This window comes from Silurus aristotelis, assembly GCF_946808225.1.
Source record: "Silurus aristotelis genome assembly, chromosome: 1".
Classification (NCBI taxonomy): Eukaryota; Metazoa; Chordata; class Actinopteri; order Siluriformes; family Siluridae; genus Silurus; species Silurus aristotelis.
In genome coordinates, this window is record NC_139574.1 from 25,989,240 (window position 1) to 26,014,965 (window position 25,726).

Below are 25,726 nucleotides of genomic sequence, written 5' to 3' on the forward strand. Positions count from 1 at the left end.
AAATAATTGGGCAGCCAGCACCCAGAAGGTGCAAAACAAAAGACAATTATAACAGTTACTCTAAATTCTGGATTTGTTATCAAGTAATAAACATAGCACTTGTGTGTATTATGCATAATAAATTGATACAAGAAAACAATAGTATGAAAGTATAATTATTAAGATGTTTTTCTACTCTATGTGACATAAGATTACTTTTTGTCTGTTGTTTTTCTGCTTGACCCAGCTGTGAGCCTTGAGGCGGAGTTTGGTGTGTGTGGGAGAGTGGGAGCTCCTTCGTTTCCTGCCAGGCATCTCTCAGATATTTCTTGTTTAACAGTCTACTAGAATTTATGTCACTATAAGCAATCATTTGAGTTTTTATTGCTGCTATCACTGTTTATTTACACAACATTACTAATCTTCCTTAAGTCTGCTTAACATAAATCGTTCATTGTGCTTCTCATGAGAAAAATGTTGAACCCATGAAAATAATGTTTGCAATATAATGATGCACAAAGTGCTTTGTGATCATGATTACAAAAAGTAAATATAATAGAAAATAAATAGAATAATATTTAGTTTGACTGATAGTAAAAATTTTAATAATAGTTGAGATGCAGTGCAGCTTAAAGGTTTTTTATAGTGTATAACAGTTTAGAGGTCATGCTGCAGGAACACATTTAACACATTTATTAGTGTTTATTACTGTGTTCAAACATGATTCAACAACTACATTCACCTACTTTAAATGTTTTTTTGACATTTTCTAAATCTATTCAAGACTCATAGATTATATTATACTAAAGATATATTTGTTTAAATGTCATAATTGATTTATCTTGTCATTGAAGAGTGTTTTTTGCAGCACGTTTGACAAAAGTGGACAGTAGAAATACAGTATGTCAATGATATTAACTGATCATGAAAACCTTTCATAGTTTGATGTTCTGCCTGTGCTGCTAAGACCAAATACAAGGTTTTTGAAACAAAGACTGTCCTCTTTCAGGAAATTATAGATGAGACAGTGCAATTAGCTAAGCTAAGTTTTAGCTGGGCTTATTCATAACTGGATAATCTGCTGTTGGTTACCAGAAAAAAATATTTAGGTGTGGATGAAATGGAGCATTATTTAAAAATGTTGTGTCATTGCGATGAAGGGGACTTTTTTCTGTCCTGAGGCACAGTCAGCAGTTACCTATTGTGTGTGTTGTGGTCAGATGAGTTCAAAGTCAGTCAGCACACACCATTGGCACATTGGATATGCAGTAAAATATGGAGATGAATCGTTAGAGTGTAGTAGCTAAAGAATGGTGGAATAGATGACTTTTTATAACTAATAACACTAAAAATGAAAAATTAAACACACAGAATGTAGTTTTTAGACCTCAAAAAGATTTAAACAGTTGGAAACTTGCTGTCTGAATTTAAGAGGCTGGTCCATCTGTATGTAACTACAAATATTCATTAAAAAACATTTTAATGCTCTCCCTGTGCCATGTTTTTCATTTCCAAGCTCTGTGCTGATGTTCTGTCCAGAAGATGTGGCACTAATTGTTAATTGTGGAAGGCGAATCCAGTGTTCTGTTATTACACCTACTTTATTATTGGTTGATCAATTTTGCAGCAGTGGTCTCTCACTAGGGCTGCTTACCTAACACTTAATAACCAAACCGTACAGTACTTTACATTTGTTGTGGTGGAAGTATAAAAAACATAAGACTGGGTAGCACAGTGGCTCTTTAATATTAAAGTTAAAATCCTCAGCTGCTTGCTTTTTTTGTGTGTGTGTGTGTGTGTGTGTGTGTGTGTGTGTGTGTGTGTGTGTGTGTGTGTGTGTGTGAGTGTGTGTGTGTGTGTGTGTGTGTCACTGCCATAGCTACTCTGTGGATAAAAAAAGCGGGCTGAACTAAGCAGGCTGTGTAGTATCACAGCTCAGAATCAAGACACCTCCTGTATCATGCCTTTTGTTGTTTTGCTTTGTGTTTCTTGCTTTAACTTCCCTGCTGTTGCCAGATGACAAATATTTACTTCAAGATCCAGATGTTTGAATGTCAAATCTGAACTGGATACAGGATTTGTAACAGGCAGCCTGTGGGAGCAAGTGCAAAGTGTCACTCTGTGGTAGTGACTCAGCTGTTAAGGCTTCAGGATAATGAACAGAAGGTTGGTACTGCCAAGCTGCCACCATCAAGCTGCTGTTGTAAGGCAAGGCCCCAAACTGTCAATGGCTCAATTGTAAGTCACTCTCGAAAGTGTGAATTTAACTGTACTGCCTACAAGACTATGTGAACACAAATAAAAAAAATCGGAATCATTATATTTATATAATTATTATCCTTAAACAGAAATATCGCACTTTAGTGGGATTGGCATTTTCACTTATAATTTAAAGGAGGAATTTAAGGTTTTAGACCAAAATATGTGGTTCAATCATATGATGCTTTGCTACCTGCATCATGAAGGTAAAACAGGGACTCGGCCTGATTTCCTCTATGTGTCTTCTGCTTATACACTTGCACATTAGAAAATAATGAAAGTCAATTGGAAGACATTTTTCCTACCACCGTAAACCTAATTGATATTTTGGAGTAGATACATTTCAAATAACAATGTATTAAATACAAATATGCCTATTTAATGTCTGTATTTAACTTGTAGCACTATGCACCAATTTATGTAGTAATCTACAGTTTGTTCTGATGTGGTTTATAGGACATTGAAGGTGAGGAGCACTCCCTATTCTGCATATTCTTCATGAAGTCAGCATTAAACATGCCTCTCTGAATGCCAACAGTGTGGTAGTTCTCAATCGAGGCATTATGAAGCCTTTTGATTTGACAAATACACCAATAAGTTTCTATTATTCACATCTATTCTTAAAAAATGTTAACAAAAGAATTGTGAATTTGGATTGGTTACTAAAAACAACCATTATTTTCCCAACATAAACAGCAATTATGTTTTGACAAGCATATATTTAGTTTAAATGATGAGTCTTCTATACCATACTTCTGAAAGTAAACAGTCTACCAACCAACCAGTAATATAAGCCAGTAATGGTGGTATATAATACCAGTAATTTAATTGAAGTTTCTTTAACAATATAATTACAATTATGGATGATTATAACCCATCACGGTTAAATAAACACCATTATTCATAATATTGATTAAATATAAGAAAAAGAGACATGCCCAACACGTTTCAGAAACAGTATGTAGTAGGAGCTTATTGCATATTTCCTTAATAATGCACAATATTCACACTCGTCTTTGACTCTTTGACTGAAGGGGCGTGTTCTGATTTCGCAGTGGCGCCTGGGGATGTGCAGAGGTGGTAGATAATGACAGAAGTGTGGGTGTGACAGGAAGAGGATTGTCTAATGAGAAGGCAGTGGGTGGAGACACAGTGGGGGTGGGGGTGGAGATAGGAAATTAGGGGCAGGTGAGGTATAAATTTGTAGTAAGGTGCTGTAAAGAGACTGTTATATTGTTTCTAGGGTACATGAGACGGCAACTGTGAGTGATCCCAAAAAATGAAATAACACGTTTTTACCTAGATTTCAAAACAAGCAAGCAAAATTATGAGCTATCTCAGTAAGGTGGCCTACTTTATGTATTTTTATCCTATTGTTATCATATTCACAACTGTTGAAGTCCTAGAGCCCAGCTTCTGACTGAGTCAAGCTCCATTGTCTTTTCCCATGATAGATAGTTCTACTTTTTTTTATTCATTTCTGTTTAGAAATAACTCTAGCAATGCAAACAACAGACATGCAGTGATGTGAGTATAACTAGTCAATGTTACAGTATGCAAAACTGTAAACAATCAGGGGTTTAAATGTGACCAAACTGGACATCTTAGTGGACATAGTATGATGTCACATCCCCAAGCCTTTGTATTGTCATGCAAAAAATTCCACACCTCTGTGTACCCTGGTGTACTTATAATGAAGAGATTAGGCTATAATATTTTGTGCTTTATTAGGGAATTTATTTTACTTAATATATTTTATAAATGATTAATTATGGCACAAAGTTCAGACAGATTTAAATGTCAATTTGCAAAAGATGGGATTTCATGTGGAAAATATCAAGTGGAAATTACTCTATGTACCACATGAACTTGTTTCAGCAAAACTGACACTGTTCATGAGCATTGTCATTCAGCTTTCTGATTTGTGCCGGACAGACAACAGACTGTCTAATGTCGAAGCACTGTGCCAGGAATAATTCTGAATTAAAAAGTGAAATTACAACAAATTGTCTTCATTTTTGCTATATTTATTGTTCTCGGTTCAGCTAAACAAGGAGAAACAAGAATGATATCAATGTTGAGACCATTTATTGAAGTTTTATTTTAAACAATTAAAATATGTCTAATGCATGTTGAATGACAAAGTAAACTTTATCACATATTACAGTGAAAGCTACACAAAAGATGTTCTTTCTGAAACTGTTTAATGTTTAAAATTGTTCTTTCATCTCTAAATCAGAACAGTGAAGATCTCCCTAGCAGCTTTAGATATTTTTGTTTAGGTTCATGACAAAGCTTAACAACAGTTTTGAACTGTTTTGGCTGAGCTTTCTTCACAATATCCAGCTCTTCTTGAAAACCGTGTCTTGTAAATCTTCTCTTAATTACATTTTGTAAAATAGAAAAAAAAAAAAAGGCATATAAAATCCACAATATATACGAATATATTTGAGCGTGTGCAGTTTGCTACAGTTGCGGGTTGCGAGCTCTGACTAGGGCGCTAGAAGCAGCATGTCCGAGGAAAACACTCTGAAATAAAGAGCATAGACACTGTGAAATAAAGAGCATAGACACTGTGAAATAAAAAGCATAGACACTTGGGTATAACTAAATGCATATTCATGGACAAAATATATTAAAACCAAATGCAGTGAATCTGATAGAGATTAGGCTAGCAAAAAAAAGGCCTTGCTGGCCCCTGAATTAGATGGAGGATTTAAGGCTCATGAATCTGTGCCATCTGCATCGTAAAGGGGCGTGTCTGATGGCCATGGCGGAGAGACGTCATTGGATGGAGGCGGTGCTAATGACTTTGATTGACAGCAGAGGATGAGCGCTTTCAGCGGGCTGCTGTGGGACACCGTGCATGTGTGTGAGTGTGTGTGTGAGAGATTGAGTGAGTGAGTGAGTGAGAGAGGGGCGGGTGGGGGGAACCTGTGCCCATTTTACCGGGACGGGACCAGTGCCCATTTTACCGGGACGGGACCATACGGGAATAGTGGGTAAGTCATTTTATTAGCACTCTTTCTGGTCCACTAGTGTTCGTATTGTTAGCATGGAGTGACAGTGTCACGGGCCTGCACGTGGTTGTAATTTCAGTTGAGTCAAGGATTAGCCGCCGGCTACTTCTCCCCCAGCTAACCAGCTAAATCCAGTTTGCTAGCTGGCTAATAGTAACCAGCTGATACTGGTTGGCTAAACACGGGTTGTTAGCTGGCTAGCTGTTACAGACTGCCACTTTAATTAGTAACCAGTAGAAAGCAGTGGAGCTCAAACCTCGGCTCCTGGTGTAGTGGCTCAAGCGCCTGAAGTAAACTTTTTTTTATATCCCGGTATTACTGATATATCGTAAAGCTAATTGGCTCAGCCTTCCAAAGTGGTCCTCTCGCTAAGCGTGTTAGCTAGGCTAAGCTACACGGGTGGCTCGGGGTTGAATGGGAAGTGTGCGTGCGTGCGTGCGAGTGTGTAATAGTAGTAGTAGTGGTGGTGGTTTAATGTCGTGCGCGACTCATTCATGGTTAAAGCACTAGTTTCTCTGAGGTTCACTTTCCAAGATCTGCTACAACCCGATCACGCGAAGCAGCAGTTGGTGTGAGGAGTGAAGCGGCTCCAGTCAGAATCTCGTGCTTCAGCTCGGATCGCACCACAGAACCGTGTGCTCTTAGGAAGTAGCTGTAACTACTGAAATCCACTCCGGTTTGTCGAGACTTTCACTGCTTTTGTTCTCTCATGTCTCCTCTTCCTCGTTTTTCTGCGTCCTGTCGTCACTTTGACATGATCCATAGCCTTTAGTGAGGTTTCACTGGTGCTTCTATGCTCCTCTAAACTCATCTGTCTGGAACTCTGAGATCTACAGACAGGCCATGATGGGAATCTGTAATAAACGCTGTGGCCGTGTACATAAAATAATTTTTATGTTATTAAAATTTTTAGTAATTTAATTTTTAGATTACTTGCTGAGCATTCGCTTTAACCTTGACTTTGGACAATTTTTTTATTCATTCAACTGTCTGTCCTGATCCTGCTGTGTACATGAGCACCGCAGCCATCAATAACACGAGTAGACTGATTTAAACAGCAACAGAATGGCTCTAATACGTTTGGGAAGGACATGTTTTTCATGTGTCACGTCAAGTCATTTGATTCATGCATGTAACTCGCTAGATAAGATGTTGGACTTAGGAAGGTTTTGAGTTCAAATCCCCGCACCACCAATCTGCCACGTCTGGGCCCTTAAGCAAGGCCCTTTATTAGAACTGCTTGGTTGTATAAATCAGGTACTCGTAAGTCGCTCCGGATAATGGCGATAAAGTGTAAATGTAGGTGTGTCTGTCTTAAATGGGTCCTTGCCATGTCTTGCTCATACGTGTCTACAATGTAAATCAGGAAACATGAAGCGTTTAGAGACGTCAAAGCCTTTCATGAGTAATGTGCCATAAATGTTGGTCATTGGTGGAGAAACAGAACATCAATTATATTATTATACACTGAGATGGCAGTTTATTTAGCACGAGTGATCTAGAAGAGAGAACCGGTAATCTCACCTTGAAGTTTCAACCAAAATCATCCACGTGATCCAGTGCAATTTTAATTCTGAAGGCAATGATTCAGACTTCTAGTTTAATAGGGTGCAGTGTGATGTCTAGCCTCTAATTAACACGCGACTGACTTTGTTCAGGATCTGGACTGGGTCTTCTGTAAGTTGCAAATGTTTAGAAGGTTTGGCTAAAATGTGCTTGGCTTTCGAATGATATACACAGTTTAAAAGTATTAATTGTTTTTACAGACCTTTTGTGCTTTTATAGTAATAACAGGTATATAACAGGGACAAACTTGCAATTATAAAGAACATCTTTTAATTTTTATCAGCACATTATCTGTGTAAAGCTGCTTTGAGACAGTGTTCATCGTTTAAAGTGCTGTACAAATAAAATGAATTGAATTTGATAACTGATTATAATAAAAAATTTGAGTCATGATATTCCCTCGATTTAGGTTAAATGGTGACCTTTAAATATATGCTTCGATTCAACTTGTTGAATCGTTACACCCTTATTCTCAGCAGAACACTGATGTGAATATGATCGTGCCATGGCAGTGTGTGTGTGTGTGTGTGTGTGTGTGTGTGTGTGTGAAGGTCGCATGGGTGCTTTGGACAAACGTCAGCATCGGGTTAAGAAATAGTCCGCCAACCAAATATATCCAGCCGCCAGCAGTGGTGTGGTCAGAAATTGATCCTGATTAAAAAAATAAATAAAAAAAAAGCCAGTGGACATTGGTCTTAAAGGCATGTGGGGCAAGTGGTCAGTAAAAGAACATGGTGTTAAAACACTTCTGCACTTGCTACACTCACGCTAGCCAAACACATACCGCGGTGTCAGTACTGTTCTGAAAATGGACCCCCAGCAATATAATAATAGTGTTCCTTTCCATGGATTGGCAGGCTAGGGTGGGTTAATCTTGGATATAGTGTGTATCTGTGTAACTGTATGATATATCCTGATTGATTCATATTGTTTTCAGTCGGAAAAGTATGATAGCGAAGCCTTGTGATTTACTTGGGAATTAATTTAAAAGATGAGCTATTCATTACACGCTCCAATGGTGTACTCGGGCACATACAGAAAACCCGTATCTGTATAGTTCTGTATCTGTATATTTATTCTGGCATAAATGGCTTATTCATATTGTTTTCATTTGAAAAGGTTATTACAGAGAGTCTCTGTGGTTTACTTGGGAATTAATTGAAAAGATGAGCTCTTCATTACACGCTCCGATGGTGTATCCGAACACGTACAGAAAACCCATAATTCAGTATTTGATAGAAAATGCAAGGTTGAGTGCCATTTCTTCTGTTCATTCCAGTTCCACCACTAAAGCTGGTACTGAACTAATACGATGAATCAGGTTTGTTTGAGCAGGGACATTGGTAAATAGTGCTGGACTGTGGCCTTTAGAACCACTAAGAAGTTTTCCTAGAATATTTAATAAGACTGAAATAGTGGAAATGGCAATGTTTATTCCTTTTCCCACAAACACTATCATAAAACGAAAGCATTTGCTCAAAATCTGTGAGCAAGCACAGATTGGTGTAGGTTGTTTCTTATTTGAATAGGGTGAGGCCTTGATTTGTTTGCTAAAATGACTGGTGCACTCTTGTCAATAATAAAGAGTTAGCCAGTTAGTGTTGTAGGAGGAGAGAAGATTGGACATGTTGGGTGTATGGTAAAAAATTCTGTGTAGGTGGTGTAAAACTGTGTAACTATTATTATTAGTTCCTGACATCAACAAAATGAGTTCCTGAACTGTTTGGTATGTAAGGTTTGCTCCTGTCATGTCCTGACAGTCAGGCTGCTAAATCAGGAACGGTGGAGTCTGTCAGTGTTCTAAAAAGGTAAAGGTTTTAATGTCTAGTGGACTAAAAATTCAGCTGTTAAAGTTGCATTAATTTGTAGCTAAATCCTGGTTCAGATAAAGGATCACAACTAAGGCAAGCTAAGATTATCTAGCGTACCTATATAGCTCAGGGACTCGCCCAATCCAATGCTTATGTCACTTCACAAGACTTACAAGGCACTAGTGAAGTGGTAGCTCAGTCGATGTTGAACTTCAGGCCGGAAGGTCATGAATTCAGATCCCACCACCATCAAGCTGTTGCTCCTTAGCCCCTGAGCGAGGCCCTTAATCCTCAGCTGTTCATTTGAATAAATGAGATGATTGTGAATTTGTGTTTACAGTTAATTACTCTATATGATGTAAGTAATTGTAAGTTTAATGACTCTGTGTTCTTAACAACAAGACAAATTCCTTGTATATTTGTACAATACAAAACAAATGCAGATTTGTGAAGTTTTCTTATAAAGCCAAGGGTAGTCTGTTAGTGAACAGCACAACATGCTTTACCCTTGTTGAATCATAACATTCACGTTAAATCACCTCTGTAAAATTATCTTTTGTCTCCCTCCAGTCCTCTAGGTGTGCTGATCTCATTCTGAAGACTCGCACATTTTCTTTAAGATGTGACGTGATCTAAGATCTCGGAATAATGACTGTTGCTAATGCTAAATCTGGTACAGGTGAGTCCCCGAGGAAGAGATGTCCTGATTCTGACCAGCATTTTTACGTTCATGTAGATACATACACAGTGACAGGGTGCTGTACTCACAGAGGGATTTTCAATGTGAAAGGGATTTGTTAAGGTTTTTTCCTTTTTTAATGCATTTATTTTCCCTGAAGAACTGCACATGATTTGGACAACTTTTAATAGAGGAGAATTTCCTCCTTTTAAATAAAATGAAAGATCTGCAGCTGCAGAGAACTAGTTTTATGGCAAAGAACACTGAATCCATTGAAGCATTAATTTAACAGCTTACTGCAAACTGTCACTTGAATCTGTGACCTATTTTACACATTTTCCAGCTTCATGTTTTCATGGGGAAGTGTAGGCAAGAAATCAAACGCTGGAGATCTAAAGAAAATAAAGGTAGACATAAACACAATATATTTTTCATGCAAGACAAGCAAAGTATACTAAGACCCAAAACATAACAGCTGCATACAACAGCCAAAGAGTGAGTGAATCTGATGGAGTGAATCATGTGTCTAACAGTGGATGCGTGTGTGGTAGTTTATTTTTTTAGACTCGGCATGTCCACAGTTCACCGTTTTGTCGAGAAAGTATTTTTTCTTACTTTGTAGCCAGAATGTCCATAGGTCAAAAAATATCATTCCAGGTGCAACTTCGCATTTCTCATACAAGTAAAATGGAAAATTTAACGTGCTTCTTCTGACTCATGCAGAGCCAACCAACCACTTTTTTTTTGTGAACTGCTGCTCACACTGCTTCACAGGGCAGCATTACACACTTGAAGCATACACGAGTTCACTATTAAGATCCTACAGATGCTCGAATGTGTTGGGATCTTCAAATTACTCCTGAACATATTGTGCAGTGTGACAGGGAAAATTATCCCTGTGAAAGAGTCTATTGTCATTAGACTATACCATTGTCATGTGAAGGTGTACTTGATCTGTAACAGTGTTTAGATTGGTGAATGCATGAATGCGAAGACCCAAGTTCTCCCAGCAGAATATCGTCCAGATCATCATGCTACCTCTGCTCTTCACCTTCTCTTCCCATAGTGCATCCCGGTGCCATTTCTAACCCAAGTTAGGGACATAAACAGTACCATTCATCAGACCACCTTCTTCTTCCACTACTCTAAGGTCCAGTTCTGATGCTCACATGTCAGTTGTAGATGCTTTTGGAGGTGAACAGGGATCAGCACGGGCACTCGGCCCAGTCTTTCACTAAACAGTTTCATACCCAACAAACTGAAACCTTTCTATCATTGTAACCGTGTAACTTTTTCCAGTAGAGCTTCTATAGGACCAGACCAGATGGGTTAGTATCTCTGGTTTACACAACAACTTTGCTAATTGATTATTCATTTGCTGCCTAGTATATCCCATTCCCCGACAGGTGCCACTGTAACAAGATAATCAATGTAATTCACATCACCTGTCAGTGGGTTTAATGTCACGGCTGTTTATTGTATGTAGTGCTGTTAGTGTGCTTTCTGAACCACCTATTTTTTGGCGATCAGTTTCTTTAGGAAGCTATTTCAGCATTGCCTGTCATGTTGTATACCAAGCGAAATAGAAAATTGATGTTTACTGATGTAACATGATGTAAGTCAGTGTGATTCCTTACATATCGGTTATTTAATCTTTTATTTTACTTGCTTTAATCCGATGTTTGGCTTCTTTAGACAGACCGATCACTACAGCTCAGCTTTTGGTTTGTTGATCAGTAACATGTCTGCTCATGTCTTACTGGCTGGAAATGTTTACAGTGGCTTGAATAAAAACATTTCCTTAAACCCAGCCTAGTAAACTTTACATCTTATGTATAGCAGCAGCACTATGGGTAATTCATATTTTTTCAAAGCAGAATGGGTTGAATTATTTATTTATTTTTTTAAGAATTGTGTGTGAAATTATTCCCAAAAGCAAACAAAAATGGAGACCTGTGTGGAAGAAGTGGTGATGGTAGCGAATCTGGAACTGGAATAGTGTGTTTTGTTGTGATCTTGCTGTGTGGGTGTTCTGACCATGAAAATGGTAAGCACTATGCTAATGAAGTCCCTTCGTGATGAATTGGCCCATTCAGAACCACTCAAGTTGTTTGTTGTGGCTTGAGTGCTTTTTGATGCATTGCTATTGATCTATTTGTTTTGCCACTCAATCCTGTTGGCCGGTGTCGCTATATGAAATGTAGGTGACTCTTTAATGTGGAGTTTGTTCTTTACTGGACTGAGGTTTTTGTAAAAGCTGTGCAGAGACAATCTAGAAGATGTTCTCTTCAAATTAATAATAATGTAAAACAAAGTTTTAATGAGCTGTATAAGAAGACAGTTTTAATGTATGAGTGATATACATGTACACAAAATATGGGCATTCCTACTTGTAAACTTATTTACAATCTTTGATACACAGTGATTGACTTCATTTTAAATTAATTAACAATTAAATAAAACTTTATTTACATGTTTTATGACAAAAAACTTTCCATGCATTGTAACTTGACTGGTTGCTATTGCTTTATACGTTGATGTGTAAAGATTGGCAGGTCTAAATAACTCCGTTCTAAGGAATGTTACAGTACACAAACTTGATCTAAGCATGACATTCACTGTGTATATAAATCACCCTAAGCTGGAAAGATTTTAGGGATCTGCAGAGATCATTAGATTTTAGAGCTCTTATGGAGCATTTGTGAAGGTGATTTTTGCAGGAGGGCATCATAGGAGAATTTAGAAAGTAAAAAGAATAACCTTTTAAATAAAATTTTTATTATTTTTGTAGAGAAACCACACATTTTTAAAATGATCTAGAGCTGTTCTCTAGAATTCAAAGCAGTAATGCATATTATAAAGTTTTGCCAAATGAATGCTTTTTACAATTTTTCTTTTTTTTTACCAATTATTTTTATAAATTCTAATCATTGTGATTATCATTAACTTTAGCTAATATTTATGCTTTTAGATTAAACCAAAAGAAAAACAAAAAAAACACTGTGAGTGCTCCTTCAGTGCCAGAGAAAACCATCAATAAAAAAAGTTTTTTGTTACTAATTATTCTTAATTATTTTTGGCTCCTTCTATATAATGTTAATTATTGTGAAATAATGTACATATAGGACAGGGGACAGAGCTGCGGTAATGACTTTCCCACAAGTAGTTCAAGGTTGCAAGTTTGGTTTAAAGCATGCCCCATTTAATCAGATCCAAAAACAAAGTACGGCTTCTCACTCGTTATTTTTTTGTTTAAGGTGTTAAAACAGCTCAGTCTCTGGGATTTGTGCTTTAGAACAAATGGAATTTGCCCAGTATCATGAGATAAAGACTGATCTGAAGTTTGTAGAGTCTTTATTTAGTGAGATTTTGTGCTTCTTTCTTTAGCTGTTAGGGTACAAGTGGTGGCAAAATATCCGTATTATTAAAATTGTTAGTGCAAGTCGAAGACCAAATGCATAACAACTGTATGCAAAGACATTTTGTATTGTTTTTGATGTGCCTTAGTTTTTTTTTTTTTTTTTCTTTTTTTTTTTCCCCAAAATATATTAGTGATTTATACTCCCATTTTGTTGTCTATAGTTTGCTTGTTAGAGATCTTTATAGAGATTTCTGTGCAGCTTTTATTACAATGTTGTTTGTTAAAAAGACAGATGGATGTAAACCAATTAGGAAGCCCATTCACCACAGTGTACAGTGGAAATTTTGGAAGTGTTGACACTAATGGCATAAGACTTGCAATGTTAATCCACAAAGTGGCTGTATGCAGCACTTTAATTACTTTGAAACATTATATTGTACAGCCCTAGTTCATTGTAGCCCCGGTGCAGTTTTTCATCTTAAGTCAGATAAAAAAAATTCATGTAAAATTGTGTTTGCTATTTTAAAAGGGGGGGAATTTGTATCATTTAATTTAATCTTATGCTATTTGGGATCCCAATAGACTGTAATTGACTGTAACAATGCATTAATTATGCAATAATATCTTCCTCTGACTGTAGCTATGTTCTATTTGAATATGGAATGCAATATTATATGGTGGATTTGTCTAATAGAAATTGTTATATTTCTCCTGTAGCTATGCAGAAGGTGTTGGACAACCTCAAAGAGCTGCCTCCTTCCACTGGCGCCAAAGACATTGACCTCATCTTTCTCCGTGGCATCATGGAGAGTCCTATAGTCTGTTCTCTGGCCAAGGTGCTGCAAACCATATGTTTATTTGCTTTTGTGATCAATGATTCACTCAAAAGTGTCTGTCTGTCATATTATATGTGAGTCATTTTTATTTGAGCAAACATTGGCCTGCTTTTGTATGTCAGTCTGTTTGTGTGTCTCCGTGTCTCTCTGTGTGTACAATGTCTTAATGTGATACGTGTTTGTGTGTACACCCAACACATGGTGTCACTGTGACAGAAGAGTAATGTCTGCATTTAGCTGGCCCCTCTAGGAATTTATCCACTGCATTCTTCCTCAGGAGTCATGGCAATGGGACAGAAAACAGAAAATGCAAACTAATTAATTAACTTAAGACAGAACCTAAAACAGAAACGTTAAAAAATAGTAGGTTCTACTTGCCTTAAAGTTTGCATGTCTTTATGTGCAGTCATAAGCTTTAGATTTGCATTTTCAAAACCAGAGGTTCATACTGTCCATATTTTCTTTATTTATATGTATCGTAAGTTGTTTAACGATTTTTGTCATTAACAATGATGTGACATTAATGTATAAATTTTTTCTAAAATAAAAAAAGTATTCTTTACTAAGCAGTTCTCAGTTTAATAGCGGCTGTTTGAAACTTGACCCTTTTTGGGAACTTTGTCAAGCTTTTGGCAGAGACAGGAAAAACACGGAACTATAGAATTAAATATTCATTATTGTATTGCAGAAGTATTACCCTCATTAGCATATAATTGAGTTCTTAAAGGAAATTGTTTTTTTTTTACGTGCTTAGAGACTATTGAAGAACATATCAGTTTGACACAAACATGGCAACATAGTGTGAACCAACCACCAGTGCCTGGGTATAGAGGGGATTATTCAGAGAAGCAACCTAGTGGCCAAGAACAACTTTCAACATGCAACTACCAACACTATGCTTTACTGTTTCAAGGGAACAGTGTGCAGAGAAAGGCACCACCACCCTAAAGATAACATGAGGCCCGGGAAAGTTCTGTCTGTAGTGATGTGGTCTATCTCTTTCTCCAGGCTCATGAGAGACTGGAGGATGTGAAGCTTGAGGCAGTGCGGAACAACAATGTGGAGCTGGTGAGCGAGATTCTGTCTGACATAAGTAGCCTGGCCGAGCATAACGACAGCGCAGCAGAACTCTCCAAGATTCTCAAGGAACCACACTTCCAGGTAAACAAGCTCCTGGTGTAATGACCAGCTCCGGTCATATTCACTAATTAATGAGGCCTAGAAGTGGTGTTAAATGTGCAACCAAGAAGAAATGCCTGTAATTACCAACTAAATTATTATTTTTTTGGTAATTATTTAATGTATGATTTCCAAGCTTAAAGACCAAGTTCTAGTTACGGCGTGTCTATATCTTGATCCTAGGCCACAAATGTTGCCATAAGAATGTATGAATATTTAATTTATTCAGTTACTGACATTTCTTTTATATTTGCAGTCCCTAATAGAAACTCATGACCAGGTGGCCGCTAAATCTTTTGAAGCATATCCATCTGCGACAAACAACACTACCATGACCAGTACCTCTCTTATGCCAGTGGACACTGTGCGTATGATCAGCATCCAGAAGAAGGCAGGAGAGCCGCTGGTAATGGGACTAATATACTCTTTTTCAGCAATTTGAATGGGCTTGAAATCTTTTCTCTAAATCACATATGGTGTTTTTCTTGCATTTGCTGTGGTCACATAATCTGATGTAAACAAGAACGAAAACAACTATTTAAAAATGATATGAAGGTCTTCTTAATTTCCCCATCGGCTAATTATAATTACACCAGTAAATATGTAAAATGACAACATCCTATACATATAACTGGCTTTTATTAAGAACGCCCAGCAAGTCTGTAGCAGCACAATGCATAAAAGGGTGTTTTAATCAGAGGTGGGAAGTAACAAAGTACAAATACTTTGTTACTGTACATAAGTAGATTTTTCTGGTATCAGTTCTTTACCTCACTATTTATATTTAAACTTTTTACGTTAACATTTTTACACAAATATCTGTACTTTCTCCTTACATTTTCAAAACAGGCTTGTTACTTCAGTTTTAATCTATTTGGTGATGTGTAAATATTTTTTGTACTCACTGCGCCCTTTTCAGCCCATTATCCTGTTTCTTTACGCATTTCACACACCACAGGTGTAGGCTAGTTTACGAAGCTAACAATGTGCAGGCAGAATGTAACAAGAAGTCTATGGTTAACGTGGATGAGACAGAGGGAGTCAGTGATGTAAACATGACTGAGAACAGAGACATTCCTGATCACCTGATCACTTCTTTGCTCTGCTTGTGTTCAATATGGTGGATGTTCAGCCTGGATACAGGCATTAGGTAACAACATTTGAAATTCGTTTTGTATTAATATATTAATTAGGGCTGTCGCAATTAACGCGTTAATAACATGTAAACGCAAATTCATTTTAACGCACTAAATTTATAAATTTATTGTCATTTTTGTTTGACCGTTTTTTTTATTACAAATATAAATAAATAAATATAAATGAGGCAAAATTAAAACCTTCAACACAACACACATTTATTCATGACATCCTTCCTTTATTCAGATAAAAAAATAAATAAATAAACTCCACCGAAAAATATTAGTAAACAGTAAACATTTTACTGTTGCGCCAAGTCCCAAATCAGCACCAAAATCCGCAATGATGCTGATGAATTTACTTTCTGGGGTTCGACAAATGTAAAGCGTTTTTTTGTGGCTTTTTTTTTCTGACTTAAATTACAGATAAGAGCAATACATTATTCGAATCTGTAAAGGGTCTACTTTCATTTCTATACACTCATAATAACAACTAAATGCTGTGGTTTTGTAAAATAAAGAAAACAAACATGCGGTGCTCTCTGCCATCTCTGTCACCTCTCTTCACAGACATACATTAAAAAACCTGAATAAAAGTGAATACGTGCCTCACAAGCACAATAAATATATGGATAGAAAGAATAAAAAATATATATTTAAAAAAAATTAATTAATTATATATATATATATATATATATATATATATATATATATATATATATATATATATATATATATATATATATATATATATATATATAATATATATACACACACTTTTAAATAAACCAATTCACATCGAAAACAAATATTCTCTGATTATGTAATCCTTATGAAAGTTAAAAGGTAGTTTCTCTGGTATCACCTCATTAACCATCCGTGTGGAAACATAGCAAATGTTCCATATGGTGTCCTGATGATTTACATAATTTATAACACCATACTTACATTAAAACATTGACAAGAGAATTTAGTCTTTATGCTCTACGTTGATTATTGGGTTTCACTGATAATAAACATACATTTGCATAAAGCATCCATATTTGTCCATCCCAATGTTGATTAGAGTAGTGAAGGATGTGTGTGCTTTAGTCACATTAAACAGCAGAATGTCCTGGCTGTTGGTGTAGGTGGGCTGGTTCGAGAATTACTCCTGGGATTTTCACACACAATACTCACATTTAGAATTTGTCATCAGCATTAATCTAAACTGCTTTGGGTCAACAGTTCAGGCTGGTAAAGTTAGTGTAACAGCGGAATGTTTCCTGACAAACACTGTATTGTAGTGGTTTGAATGTCACAGTGTATTGTTGCTGACCGTGTGCATCCCTTTATATCAACTGTTTACCATCTTATAATGGCTGTAATCAAGAGCAAAAATTTGGGCCAAGCTCAAAAAAGGCAAAATAGCTGTTGAGCTGTTGATGACAAATCATTGAACAGAAATGGTAGCACAAGAGTCTCAGGAGAATGTTTTTAATTGTTGTCATTTTCTGACCAATTATTTGTGATTTAGACTATTAAAGGCTTAACATTTCTTAATATTTACCAATCACATTTTTATACCCATAAAACATTTCATTCAAAATCATAATATAGTACTGTATACATAAAATAACCAACGTGATAAACGGGGGATAAACTATCCTATCCTGTCCTATCCTGTCCTATCCTATCCATCCATCTATCCATCTATCCATCTATCTATCCATCTGTCCATCTATCTATCTATCCATCTCTCTCTCTCTCTCTCTCTCTCTCTCTCTCTCTCTCTCTCTCTCTCTCTCTCTCTCTCTCTCTCTCTCTCTCTCTCTCTCTCTCTCTCTCTCTCTCTCTCTCTCTCTCTCTATATATATATATATATATATATATATATATATATATATATATATAAAATGTATGTATATTTAAAGATAATTTATTCTTCATGTGCACTGAGCTGTGTGGGGGGCAGTTATCTACAGTTCTTGGCTGGGTGTTAATGGTTTGGTTTGTTTTTCTGAGCCTCAAAAAGATGTCTAATCATATAATGGCTTATGTCTTTCCCCTTGGGCCACAATTTTTAGAAAGAGAAAATAGAGGACTTAAGAGGTCATTCAAACTTTAGCACCCGGTAAAAGAAGGCTGCCAGGGAATGGTGGAATTTATGAGATGTGGGTGTTGAAAGCGGTTGTCGCAGAATGAATGAGGTGAATGTCTGTTTTTTGTGTGTGCATACAACGTCTATATGATTCAAAATGTCTGGTCTATATTAGGGTGTGACATTCCGAGTGGAGAACGGCGAGCTTGTGATCGCGCGCATTCTACATGGCAGCATGATTGACAAGCAGGGCATGCTGCACACGGGCGACGTCATCCGGGAGCTGAACGGCCAGGAGGTGGGAGGTGATCCTGCGGCATTGCAGGAGATGTTAAAGGACATCAACGGAAGCGTCACCCTCAAAATCTTGCCCAGTTACAGAGACGCACCCACACCTGCACAGGTGGGTAAAGGGAGACAGCAAGCTGGTACACTTTGTTTTATGAAATCATGTCCTCACCCCGAGTTTCATGAATCTGTCTAACTATAGGTATTGAAATTGCTGGAGTTGGAAAGGAGCACTAAAATACAATTCACACATCTTTTGAGCCGTATCAGCTCTTGTGCCAAATATTATATTTCAGAGGATATTAGTAAAAAGAAAAATATTCTTAATCTACTGTGCATGCCTGTGTACTCCAAATGCAAAAAAAAAGAATTCCAGGCAAACATTAGTCCTGGCTATGATATTTATTCTCTATCTGTACCCGTCACACACAAGGAGGAGAATCTTCCCCTCAGGCTGACTCAGAAGAATGCCACTCAGCTGAAACTGAACCTGCCTATTCCTATTAATAACACACTCGGCTATCTAGGGCAGATGGGAGGAGAGACTTAGAAAGAGGAACGTGGACACACGCATACAAAGACGCACGTATTCTTTAAGGCGGCCTGGGAAGGGATGGAAATAGGTCTTTATGGCTTTCTTGGGGTGAAATCGGATTGAATTGTTTTGTTAGGAACCTCATATGAGGCAGACGTGTAATATAACAAGAACTGTTTTTCACACACAAGTGTCCTTTGCTCTATTTTACTGTCCTGTGAGAGCAGGCAGAGTTTGTATGTTGACAGTACACACAACAGGAACTAAGGTTAAAAGCCATCTAAATATTTCTTGTAAAAACATACTATGCATATGTTGTTGACATCCTCCTTGTCCTCAAACACAGAGCTGCATGAAAGACAAATGAAGAGTCTAGTTTGAGGTTTATAACTCTGAATGTTTAGCTTTTCATTTGTAAAATCACTAATATCTCATGCAAACATTTCAGATCTTCTCGCTTGAAGAGGACTGACGGTCGGTTTATTAAGTTAATGACCTAATTGATGTAGTTATAAATTGCTTGATGTTCACTGTTTGCAATTAGTTGGGCAAAAAAAAATCAAATAAGCATAAATTTCCCTTACTCTAAATGTAGTGATTTTAGACTTACGAGTTGTCTGGCATTTGCGTCTCTGCTTTTGCTCTAAGGCTGAGACAAATCCAGCCTTTGTGGAGGTCAGCCACTGCCCTATTGTTATAAGAAATTTGAATTTATTTAAATAAACAAATTTTATAAAATAGCAGGGATATACCATATTTATAAATTATATGGTTGTCCACATCATTTTATATTTACCACAATTGGCTATCAACTGTAAAAGGTTGGATTTATGGCCCAGAATAACACAAAACTATACAAAGGAAGCCTTATTGCATGTAAACTCTTTTATTATCATACAGCTGAAAGACACAAATGTCAGACAGCAAACCAAAAAATTTTTGTTAAAAAAAAAAAAAAAAAAAAAAAATCAGATGACCTTTGTTTCTCCTGACACATGCAAATAGACCGAGTGTACCCTATTACACATGCATACACACCATCTGCAGCATGAATAAAGGCAGCATGTCAGCCAGTAGCATGTTCAAGATGATTTCCCTGTCCTCTTTTATACTCAATCCTGTGATCACTTATCATTTCAATGAAGCCTTCTTTGAAAATGTCTCTTGAATATTACATTTACTTCATGCCCCTGCATTACCCCCTATAATTTCATTCAAAATTAGATAATGCTTTCACTTAACATTTACATAAAATTATTATTATTATTATAATTTTTTTTTTTAGGTGTATTTGAGACCTCATTTTAACTACAACCCTGAAACAGACAACCTCATTCCCTGTAAAGAAGCAGGACTGGCTTTTTCCAAAGGGGAGATCTTACACATTGTGAACAGAGAGGACCCCAACTGGTGGCAGGTTGGTACCACACCTGAATGTTCCATACAGTGTAATAGCAGTCATGTAGAATTTTATTGAACCCAATCCTTTGTGTAAGCACTCACTGAATCTATAACCGGTGTGTCTCTCAGGCACGTAGCGTAGTTGGAGACCGCACTGGACTCATCCCAAGCCAGTATTTAGAAGAGAAGAGGAAAGCATTTGTCCGGAAAGATATCGAAGGCTCAGGTATGTTAGGAATGATGAAACCCACATAAACAGATTCAGAGAGTAATAGGTTATTTTTAGGAATGTTGTTATTAGATGAAAGTGTAAATTTAGTCTCAGTCATACTACTTTTGATTTTTCCTTTGGATAAATTCTAGGAATTCTATGTGGAACAATAACTGGAAAAAGGAAGAAAAAGAAAACGATGTACTTAACAGCAAAGAATGCAGGTTGGCACATCAGGAAAGGTGTCTTGTGAAAAGAGTGATATTTTTTTTAAGATCATCTCTAATATTTTCTCTCTTTTTTTTTCTTCTTTTTTTACCTCCTGCCACTTACTGTCGATATTAGAATTTGATCGTCATGAGCTGCAGATCTACGAAGAGGTAGCCAGGATGCCTCCATTCCAGAGGAAGACCCTCATCCTGATTGGTGCTCAGGGTGTGGGCCGCAGGAGCCTGAAGAACAGGCTGATTATGTTGAACCCTTTGCTCTTTGGCACCACCGTTCCCTGTAGGTTCACTAACTTCTCATGCACTGAATGTTTTTCCTACTGTCTGTTTTCATCAGTCAGTTTAGTAATTTCAACAATATCATATAACCTGATATTAATGTTGTTAGTGGTACTGTTAAGATATTGTGGCCAAATATTGATCCTCTCCCCTCAGTCACGTCTCGCCGGCCACGTGAAGAAGAGAAGGATGGCCAGTCGTACAGCTTTGTGTCCAGAGCAGATATGGAGCTGGATATTAAAGCCGGCCGCTACCTCGAGCATGGGGAGTATGATGGGAATCTATACGGCACCAAAATCGACTCGATTCACGAGGTGGTTCACACCGGTCGCACCTGCATACTGGACGTCAACCCACAGGTGAGCGGAACAGAAAATGATTGCAGAAGCAAGATGAATGTGGCTTTTTGTTTAGCTATAATTAGAGACTAGCTGAGGACCTGTAAATAGAATTGACTCAAAATGTGTCTTGAATTTTATGTCTGAAAAAACACAGAGGCAATGTTTATCACGGCTGTCGGAACAGAAGTTTACTGCATGAAAGTAGGCTGGAAAATCATATCCCAGACATTTTCCTTCTAATCCCAGTGGAAATGATAGTAATATGGATCTCAGTGGATCTTTTTGCAGTTTAGAAAGTTTTTTTTTACTGTGGTAAAACATATGCACATACATGAGCAGAGTTATTATAAAAGTTGATGTATAGTAGCTGATTGAATATGTTTTGATTTGCATTCGATTGTGGAAATATAAGACAGATGTCCGCATCTACAGATAAAACAAGGATACACTGTTGGCAGTGTTTTGTGAAGTCCCAGGCCAGGTGTATTTTATAAATAAATCCAGTTTTAAGACTAAGAATATGACTGCATAAATTACTTGAATGTCATCGGCAGGCACTGAAGGTGCTGAGAACAGCGGAGTTCATGCCGTTTGTGGTTTTTATCGCTGCTCCTGAGTTGGACACACTACGAGCGATGCACAAAGCAGTGGTGGATGCAGGAATCACCACCAAACTCCTGACGGTCAGTCTCGTATTTCTTAACTGTAATCTCCTGTCAGGCAAGACACTGAAGAATGTGTACGTGTAAGTGTGTGTACAAGTAATTGCATGCTTTGAAGACAAAAGCTGATATTTGCTTCTCTCTCTCTCTCTCTCTCTCTTTCTCTCAGGAAACGGACTTAAAGAAAACGGTGGACGAGAGTGCAAGGATCAAGCGGGCGTATAGCCATTACTTTGATTCGACAATAGTGAATGATAACCTGGATAAGGCATTTGAGAAACTACAGGCGGCTGTGGAACAGCTGTGCACAGAGCCTCAGTGGGTACCGGTTAACTGGGTTTACTGAACCATCCATCCTCATCATCTTTAGCACCACCAACATCTTCTTTACCTTCATCGCTGGTGTCATGGACCACGGCAGGACTGTCAGTGGTCAGTGCGTCTCAGCCCGACCCTAAGGTCCAACCCTGCTATGCAAAGCTACACCATCCATGAGAAAGGAAAGGGAAGTGTACTTATTTATTGAAATTTTTTATTTTTTTTTATCTACCAGCAGAGCACATCTCAAGGCATAACTGTTCCTTGTGTTACTATACAAACGATGTACTTACAGGGTGTTTGAAGTAGTTATGTTATCTGCAGTGAGAAGCCGAAACAGACAGCAGTCATTGCTGTTAGCTGTGATACACTTTTGTACTGGAGCGTTTCAGCAGCCAGTGAGCTCATCTTATTGATCTCTTTAATTCTAGTTTTCTACATTTTAGTAAATGTGCTCAGCAGTGTTCATGGTACTGCTACACTGAAACTCATTACAATATTGAAATATTGTTGTACTAAGTTGTCTTTTCATTGATGAAGCGAGGGGGGGATATTTTACCAACTAATTTGTTTATTTTTGTTAGTTTTTTTTTTAATATAAGATGTAACACTGCTTTGAATTTTGCATTATGCTGCAACTGAAGCAGTAGAAAATCAGCTCAGCACTGTGGAGTATCTGTTCATACGCGGTCATATTGGATCAGTGTCTACGATGTCTCTATGCTTTAGAAAGGAAAAAGAAAAAAAAGCACAGTATTCATCTTAATGCCGTTGCAGTGTCATGCAAAATTGCCAGTAGTGACAAACGTTCTTACTAAATATGGACTTTGGGACACAAGTTTTATCAACTAAAGTTTTTTTTTTTTTTCTTTTCTTTTCTATAAACACTATCACTTGCTTGTGTGTTTGTGTGCTATATTTCAATGTCTCAGTGTCTCATGTGGTTTTACCACCATATTAATAATGTGCATCTACTCTAGCTCCTGTTTTAATTGGAAAAGTACAGCTATTGCCTTCATGGATTCCGAGTGCCCATTAAGTGCATGTATGTTCTGTAACCATTATAATTTTAATCCAGAAGCCCTACCAGGCACAAAGTGTTGAATGTTGTACTGTTTTGATGGAACAGAGACATAAAGAAGGTGCTTTATAGCTGAATAAAAAAGGTCACTAGCTGTAGATCAGAATTGTAAAGAAAAATTCAGCGTTCACTTTATGACACACAGACGATAAAATATCACATTGATATTCAGAGGTCTGGGACTTTTCATGGGAACATTGGAACAGTACACTTCATTTAAGATTTCTAGTTGTTAACAATAATCATTGATCGTTTCATTGCAAAGATACAGCACAGTCTAGTGAAACTAGTCACGCACAGCAGCAGTTTAAACAGCAGATATTATTGCTTGTAAAAGCTTTTCTACAGAACAGTGTAATTCCATTATTATGCCATGATATGATTTACATTTCTGTCACATGAAAGTTCTGAAACCTGGCAACATCCACTCACATAAAATATGTTCCCTGTTAGTTTAACCCCTGCTATTCCAGCACTGCAGTGTTTAATGTTTCCCTGCTCTAATTTGCAGTTCAGATAGAACAGAGCTTTTATTGTAAGATGATGGAATCACTACATGTGGAATGCTCCCATTTCTTCACAATAAAAAGTAAGAATGTGCCCATTAACCTTTTGTCTGCACATGCAAATGTACACTATATTGCCAATAGTTTGTGGACACCTGGTCATAAGTAATGGAATGTGCTTTTTTTTTTTTTTTTTTTTTTTTTTTTTTTAGCATTTCTATATTTAGTCCCAATTTACTCATTCTATATTTTATTCCCTCCACTCTTCTGGGGAAATGTTTAGCTAGATTTTGGATTGGGTTTGAGGACATTTGTGCTCATTCAGCTACAAGGGTGTTAGTAAAGTCAGGTAGTGATGTAGGTGAGGTGAAGAAGTCTGGGGTGTTGTCAGCGTTTCAATTCGTCTCAAAGGCATTCAATAGGGTTGCTCTTCCACTCCAATCCATGCAAAGCATATCTTCATGGAGTTTGCTTAGTGCACAGGGGCAGAGGCATTCTGGAACAGGTTTGGGTCTCCTAGTTCAAGTGGAGGCATAAAAGACATTCTATACAATTGTGTGCTTTCAGCTTTGCGATAACAGTTTGGGAAAGAACCACACACAGAAGTCAGGTGTCCCCAATACTTTTGTCCATATATTGTATTTCATTATGACCAGGCTGTTAACGTTTGACCGACAGCCATTAAAATGTGTTTTGTTGTTTTTGTTTTTTAAGCTAAACACTGTTCATGATTATGTAATGCGCATGGAAACATTAATGTCTGCAAGGATGACGCACACACATCCAGATGAGCGATAGATTAACAGGGGGGGAAAAAACGTGCCTCTGTTGTGCTGAGGGATATTTTCCTGACACGGGCCACTTGTTCCCTTAGAGAGAAGTTATTCTGACCAGTCACCATGCTGAATTATTTTTATTCTGATTGGTGTGATCTTTTCCAGAGTGAGTTTTCCCCTCCAACCAGCATGAGGGCGCACTATATGGGTTTTGTATGAAAATCATATTCCCTGGCCTTTGCAGATCACAGACACTCAACTGAACATCTGTGTGAGATGTTTTTTTTTTATTTATTTATTTTTATTTTTTTGACTTGTGTTAAGCAGCACTTTCAAACCATCAACCAAAGCAATATCTTCAATATCACTGCCAGTGAATTCGAGCTTGTTGTTGCATAAAATGAAGTGTATAACTGCAGACGATACAGTTGTGTTCAAATATATAGCAGTATGTGAATAAAAATGCACATTTTTATTAGCTTTCATGGCCATATTTTAAATCTAGTGAAAATATTTACAGATTCAATTTCAATAACAAAGCATGAACAAATTGGAAAAAGTGCTTATTCTTTTGTTAAAAAAAAAAAAAAAAAAACACTTAGCAGTGAACAAATCTCTTTGGGGGAAAAGAAATCAGTTTATAACTGATTTAACTTCACTTTAAATTACCAAACTTCTATTTAGTTAGTCTATTTAGAAATTTGGACAATTTGGTTTTACAGGGGCTTCTTGCCGATAGTTTAGCATCAATCATCTTACTGTACTTACAGGTTTTGGCTTTTTGTTGCCATTTTTAGGCATTTGAGATCATTTGACTTAAGCATCCTATAATTTTCTGCACTTCTTTGTTTTCGCCTCTCTCCAATCAACTATTTAATAAAATTCATTTGTTCCTCAATTATGTTCAAAACGGCCCATTTTACTTAGACATTCATAATGCGATATATTTTATAACAATGTGTGGAACATGTGCTTCCCATCTTCTATAACAAAGGATCATTAATGACACCTGGTTTGTCACAGAATGAATGAGTTCTCTAATTAAACTCCACACTGCTATTATTTTAAACTCGCCCCTTTCAACGAACGAGTCCATTTCTGTGCACGTCATGACAGTTGGGTCAGGTGTTTTTCTATGACACTAACTGAATCTACAAGCAAAATTATTTGCGATGAAGAAACTAAAACCAAATCC

At 37.1% G+C, this 25,726-nt stretch overlaps 1 protein-coding gene across 4 annotated transcripts; it reads left to right on the forward strand.

Moving 5' to 3' along the window:
- The first annotated feature begins 5,043 nt into the window (after nt 1–5,043).
- On the forward strand, nt 5,044–25,011 carry pals2a (protein associated with LIN7 2, MAGUK p55 family member a). Of its 4 annotated transcripts, none has more exons than XM_083556804.1 (13): nt 5,044–5,240; nt 9,206–9,314; nt 13,393–13,511; nt 14,520–14,672; nt 14,947–15,096; nt 18,082–18,309; nt 20,015–20,146; nt 20,260–20,356; nt 20,494–20,565; nt 20,687–20,848; nt 21,004–21,206; nt 21,743–21,871; nt 22,020–25,011. In XM_083556804.1, exons 2-13 carry the CDS (start codon nt 9,284–9,286, stop codon nt 22,194–22,196), a joined length of 1,653 nt encoding a protein of 550 aa, XP_083412930.1. In that variant the 5' UTR covers nt 5,044–5,240; nt 9,206–9,283; the 3' UTR covers nt 22,197–25,011. The 4 variants fall into 4 exon arrangements, with proteins under 4 accessions (XP_083412930.1, XP_083412933.1, XP_083412931.1 ...); XM_083556805.1 differs by lacking the exon at nt 5,044–5,240 and adding an exon at nt 5,447–5,548; XM_083556806.1 differs by lacking the exon at nt 5,044–5,240 and adding an exon at nt 5,633–5,934.
- Nucleotides 25,012–25,726: the final 715 nt, after the last annotated feature.